This window comes from Carcharhinus amblyrhynchos, chromosome 23 (genome assembly GCF_965287045.1).
Source record: "Carcharhinus amblyrhynchos chromosome 23, sCarAmb.v2.hapA, whole genome shotgun sequence".
NCBI lineage: Eukaryota > Metazoa > Chordata > Chondrichthyes > Carcharhiniformes > Carcharhinidae > Carcharhinus > Carcharhinus amblyrhynchos.
In genome coordinates this window covers 40,438,152-40,450,551 of record NC_137346.1, presented here as the reverse complement: position 1 = coordinate 40,450,551, position 12,400 = coordinate 40,438,152, and the positions used below count along the sequence as shown (strand labels likewise).

At 45.9% G+C, this 12,400-nt stretch overlaps 1 protein-coding gene across 1 annotated transcript in view; it reads right to left on the bottom strand.

The window, feature by feature from the left end:
* Nucleotides 1–3,706: 3,706 nt before the first annotated feature.
* Nucleotides 3,707–12,400, bottom strand: part of mmp28 (matrix metallopeptidase 28) — a 95,297-nt gene continuing 86,603 nt past the window's right edge. Inside the window, exons 6-8 of the mRNA XM_080210505.1 lie at nt 11,540–11,689; nt 6,441–6,608; nt 3,707–4,594 (exon numbers count right to left, since the gene is read on the bottom strand). Coding sequence (XP_080066631.1) covers nt 4,191–4,594; nt 6,441–6,608; nt 11,540–11,689 — 722 coding nt within the window. The 3' untranslated portion in view covers nt 3,707–4,190. The remainder of the gene's footprint in view (nt 4,595–6,440; nt 6,609–11,539; nt 11,690–12,400) is intronic.

The following is a 12,400-nucleotide window of genomic DNA, read 5'->3' as shown; positions in this document are numbered from 1 at the left end:
TTGCGCATTCTTTTAGAACGTTGTCAACTGTTTTAGAATGTTGTGCACTGTTTTGGAATGTTGTGCATTCTTTTAGAATGTCGTGCATTGTTTTAGAATGTTGTCAACTGTTTTAGAATGTTGCGCATTGTTTTAGTATGTTGTCAACTGTTTTAGAATGTTGTCAACTGTTTTAGAATGTTGCGCACTGTTTTAGAATGTTGCGCACTGTTTTAGAATGTTGCGCACTGTTTTAGAATGTTGCGCACTGTTTTAGAATGTTGCGCCGTGTTTTAGAATGTTGCGCCCTGTTTTAGAATGTTGCGCCGTGTTTTAGAAGTTGCGCCCTGTTTTAGAATGTTGCGCCCTGTTTTAGAATGTTGCGCCCTGTTTTAGAATGTTGCGCCCTGTTTTAGAATGTTGCGCCCTGTTTTAGAATGTTGCGCATTGTTTTAGAATGTTGCGCATTGTTTTAGAATGTTGTCAACTCTTTTAGAATGTTGCGCATTGTTTTAGAATGTTGTCAACTGTTTTAGAATGTTGCGAACTGTCTTAGAATGTTGAGCATTGTCTTAGAATATTGTGCGTTCTATTCGAATGTTGTCAACTGTTTTAGAATGTTGCGCATTGTTTTAGAATGTTGTCAACTGTTTTAGAATGTTGCGCATTGTTTTAGAATGTTGTCAACTCTTTTAGAATGATGTGCATTCTTTTAGAATGTTGTCAACTGTTTTAGAATGTTGTGCATTGTTTTAGAATGTTGCGCATTGTTTTAGAATGTTGTGCATTGTTTTAGAATGTTGTCAACTGTTTTAGAATGTTGCGCACTGTTTTAGAATCTTGTCAACTGTTTTAGAATGATGTGCATTCTTTTAGAATGTTGCGCATTCTTTTAGAATGTTGTCAACTGTTTTAGAGTGATGTGCATTCTTTTAGAATGTTGTCAACTGTTTTAGAATGTTGCGCACTGTTTTAGAATGTTGCGCACTGTTTTAGAATGTTGCGCACTGTTTTAGAATGTTGCGCACTGTTTTAGAATGTTGCGCACTGTTTTAGAATGTTGCGCACTGTTTTAGAATGATGTGCATTCTTTTAGAATGTTGTGCACTGTTTTAGAATGTTGCGCATTGTTTTAGAATGTTGTCAACTGTTTTAGAATGATGTGCATTCTTTTAGAATGTTGTGCACTGTTTTAGAATGTTGTCAACTGTTTTAGAATGTTGTCAACTGTTTTAGAATGTGCACTGTTTTAGAATGTTGCGCATTGTTTTAGAATGTTGCGCATTGTTTTAGAATGTTGCGCATTGTTTTAGAATGTTGCGCATTGTTTTAGAATGTTGCGCATTGTTTTAGAATGTTGCGCATTGTTTTAGAATGTTGCGCATTGTTTTAGACTGTTGCGCATTGTTTTAGAATGTTGCGCATTGTTTTAGAATCTTGTGAACTGTTTTAGAATGTTGCGCATTGTTTTACAATGTTGTCAACTGTTTTAGAATGATGTGCATTCTTTTTGAATGTTGTCAACTGTTTTAGAATGTTGTGCACTGTTTTAGAATGTTGCGCACTGTATTAGAATGTTGCGCATTGTTTTAGAATGTTATCTACTGTTTTAGAATGATGTGCATTCTTTCAGAATGTTGTCAACTGTTTTAGAATGTTGCGCATTGTTTTAGAATGTTGCGCATTGTTTTAGAATGTTGCGCATTGTTTTAGAATGTTGCGCATTCTTTTAGAATGTTGCGCATTCTTTTAGAATGTTGCGCATTCTTTTAGAATGTTGCGCATTGTTTTAGAATGTTGTCAACTGTTTTAGAATGTTGCGCATTGTTTTAGAATGTTGTCAACTGTTTTAGAATGTTGTCAACTGTTTTAGAATGTTGTGCACTGTTTTAGAATGTTGCGCACTGTTTTAGAATGTTGCGCATTGTTTTAGAATGTTATCTACTGTTTTAGAATGATGTGCATTCTTTCAGAATGTTGTCAACTGTTTTAGAATGTTGCGCATTCTTTTAGAATGTTGCGCATTCTTTTAGAATGTTGCGCATTCTTTTAGAATGTTGCGCATTCTTTTAGAATGTTGCGCATTCTTTTAGAATGTTGCGCATTCTTTTAGAATGTTGCGCATTCTTTTAGAATGTTGCGCATTCTTTTAGAATGTTGCGCATTCTTTTAGAATGTTGCGCATTCTTTTAGAATGTTGCGCATTCTTTTAGAATGTTGCGCATGGTTTTAGAATGTTGCGCACTGTTTTAGAAAGTTGCGCGTTGTCTTAGAAAGTTGCGCGTTGTCTTAGAATGTCGAGCATTGTTTTAGGATGTCGTGAACTGTTTTAGAATGTTGTCAACTGTTTTAGAATGTTGTCAACTGTTTTAGAATGTTGTCAACTGTTTTAGAATGTTGTCAACTGTTTTAGAATGTTGTCAACTGTTTTAGAATGTTGTCAACTGTTTTAGAATGTTGCGCGTTGTCTTAGAATGTCGAGCATTGTTTTAGGATGTCGCGCATTGTTTTAGGATGTCGCGCATTGTTTTAGAATGTTGTGAACTGTTTTAGAATGTTGCGCATTGTTTTAGAATGTTGCGCATTGTTTTAGAATGTTGCGCATTGTTTTAGAATGTCGTGCATTGTTTTAGAATGTCGTGCATTGTTTTAGAATGTCGCGCATTGTTTTAGGATGTCGCGCATTGTTTTAGGATGTCGCGCATTGTTTTAGGATGTCGCGCATTGTTTTAGAATGTCGTGAACTGTTTTAGAATGTCGTGAACTGTTTTAGAATGTTGCGCATTGTTTTAGGATGTCGCGCATTGTTTTAGAATGTCGTGAACTGTTTTAGAATGTCGTGAACTGTTTTAGGATGTCGCGCATTGTTTTAGGATGTCGCGCATTGTTTTAGGATGTCGCGCATTGTTTTAGGATGTCGCGCATTGTTTTAGAATGTTGTGAACTGTTTTAGAATGTTGCGCATTGTTTTAGAATGTTGCGCATTGTTTTAGAATGTTGCGCATTGTTTTAGAATGTCGTGCATTGTTTTAGAATGTCGCGCATTGTTTTAGGATGTCGCGCATTGTTTTAGGATGTCGCGCATTGTTTTAGGATGTCGCGCATTGTTTTAGAATGTCGTGAACTGTTTTAGAATGTCGTGAACTGTTTTAGAATGTTGCGCATTGTTTTAGGATGTCGCGCATTGTTTTAGAATGTCGTGAACTGTTTTAGAATGTCGTGAACTGTTTTAGGATGTCGCGCATTGTTTTAGGATGTCGCGCATTGTTTTAGGATGTCGCGCATTGTTTTAGGATGTCGCGCATTGTTTTAGAATGTCGTGAACTGTTTTAGAATGTCGTGAACTGTTTTAGAATGTTGCGCATTGTGTTAGCATGTTGTGAACTGTGTTAGCATGTTGTGAACTGTGTTAGCATGTTGTGAACTGTGTTAGCATGTTGTGGGTAGAGGGCGGGAATGTGGAACTGAGATACGACAGATCAGCCATGATCTTATTGAATGGCGGGGCAGGCTCAAAGGGCTAGATAGCCTACTCCTCCTATTTCTTATGTTCTTATGTTGCGGACTGTTTTAGAATGTTGCGGACTGTTTTAGAATGTTGTGGAATGTCTCAGCTGTCAAAATGTGAGCCGAGTTTTCAGAGCAGGTTGTTGTACGCTCTGAAGCCTCCTGAGTGAGATGGAAGCAAATAAAAAAATTTTATCTTTTCATCCTTGCAGTTACACAATGTCATCCAGGCAGGCAAAAAAAACTCAGGGAAATACTGTGTAATTGTAATAATATTGGTTAACACAGAACGGTGGAGGTATGGTTTTACTGAGTGCCCTCTTGCCTTGCTGGTTATGGGAAACTCATTGTGCATGAGGCACTGTCTATTAAATGCCTGTTTTTGAGTATTATATATTATTCCTGTGTTCGGGAAATCAGGTGCTCTACCTCTGTCTTTTCGGTTATTTTATGTCTATATGACTGAAGTATTCAGTTCATTAGCTCTGTGATTCAGGTGCTAAAAACGTTATCCTTTTCTTCTGTATCCTCTCTTTGTTTTCTCCCTCTCTCTCTCTGCTTTGAAATGAGAGCTCCAGACATCAATTTCCACAAGAATAACGGGCTGGACTCTTCCTTTTCCTGAAGGTGAGAGCAGGAAGGAGTTCAGAAGACAATTGCACTTTTAAGTTCCAAGTTCTGATGGGAGTTTGTGGTGCCGGGGGTCACGTCTGTTCATGTCTATTGTCTCTGTTGTGCCTGCGATGACAGCCTGGCCACTGCAGTTCCTCTGCCCACTTGCCCTGATGCAGCACTTTCAGTCTGCTGTTGTCAAATTTCCAAAACGTCTCATCTTTGAAGAAATATGTCCACTTCTCGTTCCAGGTGAAGACTCCGTTGATGCCAACCGGGACCCCTTTCCAATCACTCAGCGTTCTGGGGTAGTATTGCTCCACCTGCATCAGGTCTTCATTTAACACGTAGTATTTTGACCCTTTGAAGATCACCACATGACTCAGTGGGTGGAAGTAGAAGGCTGCATCTGGGTGACGAGGCAGGCCCATGTCCTTCACCTTCATCGGGAAGCCCTTGTCCAGCCGGTTCTCTGTGTACCTCCAGCAACGGCCCCCTGGTTAACAGAAAGGGATTCGTTAGATTAGTCTTACGAAAATACAAAATCGGAGCAGGAGTAGGCCATTGGGCCCCTCGAGACTGTGCCCGCCGTTCAACAAGATCATGGCTGTTCTGTTTGGCATAGAAATCACAGAACCCTACAATCCAGAAGGAGGCCATTCAGCCCATTGAGACAGCACTGACAACAATCCCATTCCAGGCCCTATCCCCACAACCTCACTAATCCCTCATAGAATGGAGTCATAGAACCCTACAGTGCAGCAAGAGGCCCATCGAGTCTGCACCGAACACCATCCCACCCAGACCCCACCCCCCCTATCCCTACATATTATACCCACTAATCCCTCTAACCTACGCATCCCAAGACACTAAGGGACAATTTTTTAGCATGGCCAATCAACCTAACCCGCACATCTTTGGACTGTGGGAGGAAACCCACGCAGACACGGGGACAATGTGCAAACTCCACATAAACAGTGACCCCGAGCCAGGAATGGAACCCAAGTCCCTGGAGCTGTGAAGCAGCAACGCTGATCCACTGTGCTACCGTGCCGCTCCATTACGTCACCTTCATTGGGTGACCTGATGAAGGAGCCAAGTTCGTGATTCCAAATAAAGCTGTTGAACTTTAACCTGGTGTTGTGGGACTTCTTACTGTGCTCACCCCAGTCCAGTGCCGACATCTCCACATTTAAAAATATTCAGTGATGCTGAATGAAAAACATTCCTCCTCGTTTCTGTCCTGTAAGGGTGACCCCTCATTTTAAAACCACCTAGACCTGGACTCACCCACAGGAGGAAACATCCTTTCAACATTCACCTTGTTGAGGCCGTTCCGGATCTTCTGTGCTCCGGTTTTACTGCTTACAAACAGCAGGGGGCAACCAAGTGCAAGGATCTGCTTTCAGACACAGATTGTCCCGGCTTCACGTCTCCCGTCCTTCCTAACTCATCCAAACTCCTGCTGTCCGTACCCTGCCCTGCGCCAGACTCCTGCCCATCCATCACCCCTGTGCTCACTGACACTCATCGGGGAATCGTAGCGGGTGGGACAGAACATGTGATGGACCATGCAAAGGTCCTCGAATTTTACAGTCTTGGGGTACGTAGGGTCAGAAAATCCCGCCCTTAGGTTCTCTCGGCTGGCCCACCGGTTGTGGAGAGCTGGAGGCAGAGGTGAGGGCCTCTGTGAGGAGGGCAGTGGAGACTGAGGAGAGGGCCTCTGTGAGGAGGAGGAGCTGGAAGAACAGGGGCTGGAGGAGGATAATTTGTGTCAAAGGTGCCCAGGGTAAGCCCATGTCCCTGGTGTGGAGAAGGCCGGAAGGGAACTTTTTTTTTAACCCCTTCATCCTTTCAATGGGATGTGGGCATCGCTAGCAAGGCCAGAATTGGCTGCCCGTCCCTAATTGCCCTTACACGTCTTGCTGGGCCTTCTTAGAGGGCAGTTAAGAGACCACCACATTGCTGTGAGTCTGACGTAGGCCAGACCGGGTAAGATTTCATTCCCTAAAAGGACATTAGTGAACCAGAGGGGTGATTAAAACAATGAATGATTGTTGCCATGGTCAAAATTGTTGAAACTAATTCTATAATCCAGATTTATTAATTGAATTTAAATTGCGACACGGTGGGATTTGAACCCGTGTAGCCTCGGCCTAGGCCTCTGGATTAGTGGTCAAGTGACATTATCAGTAGGTCACCATTACGAAGATCCAGACCAGGATGGCTGATGGTCATCAGATGTCAGAATTAGGACAATGAGCACCAACTGTGATCAATAACTCAGAAATCACTCCGGGAATGATTTAATAACGGGTTCGGTTGTATTAGTGCGGCTTTACCTCGGAAAAAGTAGAACTTCCCTTCCTTATTCGACACGGCCGCTGCCTCAATGGCTGGGGGCAGCTCTGGCCAGCCCTTCTGCAGTGACAGAGGCCCTGTAATAACCCCGTCTCTTGAGAGTTTCCAGTAGTCGGCTCCCCGGAAGATGTAGATATTCCGTTTCGAATCTGCGCCGGGTCAGTGGGAGGAAGCAGAAGCGGATTGAGAATGCTGCAGCTCAGAGGGGTCTCTGTAGTCCTTCCCTAAGGAGCTCAGCTTCCCTGCTCGGGTATGAAGGGGATGTACCCGCCAGGAAGCGAGGATTTTTGACTGGGTTTCCCACTGCTGAGATTGGCGGCAAGTGAGAACAGAAGCTTGTATTTCTATCGCAACAACCCCAGAACATTCCAAAACGCTTTACGACCAATTACGTGCTTCTGGAGTGCAGTGGCTCGTCTATGCACAGCAAGATCCCACAATGTGATAACAACCAGGCTATCTTTTTTTTTTAGGTTGAGGGATAAAATGAATAGAGGGGAGTACGGTAGGATGAGAGAAGAATTGGCGAATGTGGACTGGGGGAGCGCATTGGAAGGTAGGTCTGCTGAGGAGCAGTGGAGGATCTTTAAGGAGATCTTTCTTGGTGCTCGGCAGAAATTTATTCCGATGGTCAAAAAGGACCGTAGGAGGAGAGGTAATAAGCCGTGGATAACGAAGGAGGTGAAGGAAAGTGTTAAATTAAAAGCGGAGGAATTTAGAGTAGCTAAGAGTAGTGGGCGAGAAGAGGATTGGGAAAGGTTTAAATGTCAACAAAGATTGACAAAGAAGTTGATAAAGGAGGGTAGGAGAAACTATGAAGCTGGGCTAGCACTTTATAAAAACTCTTGCTATCCTTTTTTATATTAATATATAAAAAGGAAGAGGCTGGCTAGGATGAACGTTGGTCCTTTAGAGGATGAGAAAGGGGACCTAGTGGTAGGGGATGGGGATATGGCTAAGGTCTTGAATCACTTTTTTGTTTCTGTCTTCACGGAGGAGGACGTGAATAATTTGCCGGGTGTTAGCGATGGAAAGGTGGTAGGAATGGAGGGTCTTAATGACATTACTGTTACTAGAGAGGCGGTGCTCGACAGACTGGAGGGGCTGATTGTGGACAAGTCCCCAGGACCAGATGGAATGCATCCGAGGGTTCTGAAAGAAATGGCGGAGGTTATAGTGGATGCCTTGGTGGTTATTTTCCAGACGTCGCTGGATTCCGGGGAAGTGCCGGAAGATTGGAAAACGGCTAATGTTACGCCGTTGTTTAAGAAGGGTGCCAGGCAAAAGGCGGGGAATTATAGGCCGGTTAGTTTAACGTCTGTGGTAGGTAAAATGTTAGAATCCGTCATTAAGGAGGAAATTGCAAGGCATCTTGAAGGGAATTGCTTGATAGGGCGGACGCAACACGGTTTCATTAAAGGGAAGTCGTGTCTGACAAATTTACTGGAGTTCTATGAGGATGTGTCTAGGGCAGTGGACAGAGGAGAGCCGGTAGATGTGGTCTTTCTGGATTTTCAGAAGGCGTTTGACAAGGTACCTCACAAGAGGTTATTGCAGAAGGTCAGGGGACATGGAGTTGGGGGTAGGGTGTTAGCGTGGATAGAGGATTGGTTGTCAAATAGGAGGCAGAGAGTGGGGGTCAATGGGTGCTATTCGGATTGGCGGTTGGTGACTAGTGGAGTGCCCCAGGGGTCGGTGCTGGGGCCTCAGCTGTTTACCATTTATATAGATGATCTGGAGGAGGGAACCGAGTGCAGGGTGTCGAAATTTGCTGATGACACCAAGATTGGGGGAAAGGCAAATTGTGCGGAGGGTGTGGAGAGTCTGCAGAAGGATCTAGATAGGCTGGGCGAATGGGCCAGGAAATGGCAAATGGAGTTTAATGTTGGCAAGTGTGAGGTGGTCCACTTTGGTAAGAAGGACTATTACTTACGTGGCGAAAAACTGCAGCAGGCGACGGTGCAGAGGGACCTCGGGGTCCTTGTGCATGAGTCGCAAAAACCCAGCTTGCAGGTGCAGCAGGTGGTCAGGAAGGCGAATGGGATGCTGGCCTTCATAGTGAGGGGGATTGAATATAAAAGTAGGGAGGTCTTGCTGCGGCTGTATAGGGCATTGGTGAGGCCGCAGCTGGAGTACTGTGTGCCGTTTTGGGCGCCGCACCTGCGCAAGGATATTATGGCCCTGGAGGGAGTGCAGAGGAGGTTTACTAGGCTGATACCGGAGTTGAGGGGATTGAGCTATGAGGAGAGGCTGAATAAACTAGGCTTGTACTCGTTAGAGTTTAGAAGAATGAGGGGAGATCTCATTGAGACGTATAAGATGATGAATGGGATGGATAGGATAGAGGTGGAGAGACTCTTCCCGCTCAAAAAAGACAGTAGGACTAGGGGGCACAGCCTCAAGATAAAGGGGAGGCGGTTTAGAACGGAGTAGAGGAGGAACTTCTTCACTCAAAGGGTGGTGAATCTCTGGAATTCTCTGCCCGTTGAAGTGGTGGAGGCTGCCTCGCTAAATATTTTTAAGAAGCGGGTTGATGGGTTCTTGATAAGAGAGGGGATTAAGGGTTATGGGGAGAGGGCGGGAAAGTGGAACTGAGCCACAACAGATCAGCCATGATCTTATTGAATGGCGGGGCAGGCTCGAAGGGCTAGATGGCCTACTCCTGCTCCTATTTCTTATGTTCTTATGTTCTTAAATAATTTGAGTATCGCCTTGGGAGCTTTCACGTCCACTTGAGAAGGCGAACGGAGTCTCGGCCTAAGAGCTCGTGTGAAAAACAGCACCTATGACAATGTGGCACTCCCGCAGTATTTGCCTCGGTTAAACGCTCAGGTCTCTGGAGTAGGATGTGAACCATCAGTTTTTTGACTGAGGGAAGGAGCGACACCAATTGGGCTGGGATGCAAATGGCAGAGAGTCCCAGACAAGCAACGTAAAGTGACAAAATGGTCGTTTATGTCATTGTGCCAGTGTTTCCATGGAGGAAATGGTGGGAGATCCACAAGACCCATAGAAAAGTCACAGCACAGAAGGAGGCCACTCAGTTTATCTTGTCCATGCCAGCCTGAGGATGCCCAGGTGTCCTTTCTAATATCTGGGAAAACTCCAAGCCTGTCAGTTTAGGCCCACACTGCTTTGCCAGGCATTAATGCTTCACCTTTCACACTCTGTCAATGAAATAAACCTTTCTTTTCTCTCTACCTCCTGCCATCTCAGTCCTATATCACTTCTGACACGAAGATGAGTGGAAAAGCAGATTGTGCGGAGGGTGTGGAAAGTCTGCAGAGAGATCTGGATAGGCTAAGGGAGTGGGCGAGGACCTGGCAGATGGAGTATAATGTTAGCAAGTGTGAGGTTATCCACTTTGGTAGAAATAATAGTAGGAGGGATTATTGCTGCAGCATGCTACGGTGCAGAAGGACCTGGGGGTCCTTGTGCATGAGTCGCAAAAACCCAGTCTGCAGGTGCAGCAGGTGGTCAGGAAGGCGAATGGGATGCTGGCCTTCATAGCGAGGGGGATTGAATATAAAAGTAGGGAGGTCTTGCTGCAGCTGTATAGGGCACTGGTGAGGCTGCAGCTGGAGTACTGTGTGCAGTTTTGGTCGCCGCACTTGCGCAAGGATATTTTGGCCTTGGAGGGAGTGCAGAGGAGGTTCACTGGGCTGATACCGGAGATGACGGGGTTGGACTATGAAGAGAGACTAAATAGACTGGGTCTGTACTCGTTGGAGTTTAGAAGGATGAGGGGGGATCTTATAGAGACGTACAGGATAATGAAGGGGATGGATAGGGTGGAGGTCGAGAGATTCTTCCCGCTCAGAAAGGACAGCAGGACTAGAGGGCACAGCCTCAAGATTAGCGGGCGGGGGGGTGGGGGTGCAGTTTAGATCGGAATTGAGGAGGAACTTCTTCACTCAAAGGGTGGTGAATCTCTGCCCGTTCAAGTGGTGGAGGCTACCTCACTAAACATATTTAAGTCACGGGTAGATAGGTTTCTGATAGACAGGGGAATTAAGGGTTATGGGGAGAAAGCGGGAAAGTGGAACTGATCCACTTCACATCAGCCATGATCTTATTGAATGGCGGGGCAGGCTCGAAGGGATAGATGGCCTACTCCTGTTCCTATTTCTTATGTTCTGTCATTTCTCCTGTTTCCCCTGGATGGCAATTTGATCACTTTTCATATATGTGGGCCCGTGAGCCATGTCTTGTGTGTGGACACACGTATGTATCTGTCAGCTGTGTACGTGTGTCTTTGTGCTTACAATCTGTGACTCTGTGTGTGTGTGTGTGTGTGTGTGTGTGTGTGTGTGTGTGTGTGTGCCTGCCATGTGTATGGTAGTTCTCCTTGTCCCACACTTGTATAGAGATTTCCCCTCAAGATCTTTATAACTAAATGTTCCTCAGTGATAAAGAGAGATGTCCATAGTTGTCTGTGGACTGTGCTTAATTACTGTGTCCCTTTAGTTCATTCCTTTTGAAATATTGTTAGAGTATATCACCTTCTGTTCTCTGCATGGTGCTGTCTGACCCCATGGAGGGTTACAGCATCATCTTCATAGAATCCCTACAATGTGAAGGAGGCCATTCAGCCCATCGAGCCTGCACCGACTATTCAACAGGACATCCTACTCGGGCCCTATGCTGTAATCCCACATATTTACCCTACTAATCCCCCTATCCTGGAACACTAAGGGGCAATTTGGCATGGCCAATCCACCTAACCCACACGTCTTTGGACTGTGGGAGGAAACTGGAGCGCCCGGCGGAATCCCATGCAGACACGGGGAGGACATGCAGAATTCACTCAGACAGTGACCCGAGCCAGGAATCGAACCCAGGTCCCTGGTACTGTTAGGCAGCAGTGCTAACCACTGTGCCACCGTGCGCCCGGGCTGTTTGTTTGTGTGTAAATGCAATATTCCTTTCTCTCCCGTAACCATTGCTATCTGAGGAGATAATGAGAGGAGAGGGAGACATTCCCCTTACAGACTGTAGCTATCTTGGATATGAAGCAATATTCAGCCAGTCTGTGGGAATGCTGACGGATTCCCAGCCTGGTTAAACGCTGAACTCTTACCCTTGGTGAGGGTGTCAAAATGGGTCTGGCAGTACGAAGGCGGCAGGCTGCTGTCCAATGAGAGCTGGCGGTTGGTGTGTTCCGCTGGGTTCTGGAAGGATGTCAACAATTCATCCGGCAAGTGTAACATCGGCACGTGGAGCGGCTCCCCTAGAACACAGAGAGAGAGAGAGAGAGTGAGCGGGGAGGGAGAGGGGGAGAGAGAGTGTGTGTGAGGGGGAGAGAGGGACAGAGAATGAGAGAGAGAGAGGGAAGAGAGAGTGAGAGATGGGGGGAGAGTGGGGGAGAGCGGGGAGAGAGAGTGAAAGAGAGAGGGGGAAGAGTGAGAGAGGGGGAGAGTGAGAGAGAGTGAGGGGGAGAGTGAGAGAGAGTGAGAGGGAGAGTGAGAGAGAGTGAGGGGGAGAGAGAGAGAGAGTGAGGGGGAGAGAGAGAGAGAGTGAGGGGGAGAGAGAGAGAGAGTGAGGGGGAGAGAGAGAGAGAGTGAGGGGGAGAGAGAGAGAGAGTGAGGGGGAGAGAGAGAGAGTGAGGGGGAGAGTGAGGGGGAGAGTGAGGGGGAGAGTGAGGGGGACAGAAGAGAGAGAGTGAGAGGGGGCAAGGAGAGGCAAAGAGAAGTGAGAGAACGGGAGGGAGAGAGGAAGGGAGAGAGATAAGGAGACAGAGGGAGTGAGAGAGAGAGAGAAAGAGAGCGAGTGAGGGAGGGAGAGAGAGACAGAGGGATTCTCCTGAGGTTTTTCATTCCACTCTCGGCTCGGGGGAGTTCCAGGCTGTGTTTCTATGAATTGAGCATGAAGAAAGGCAGTGACTGGAACACCCCATTATCCCACCCCAACCGTGACCAAGTCTGCTTAACATATAAACTGC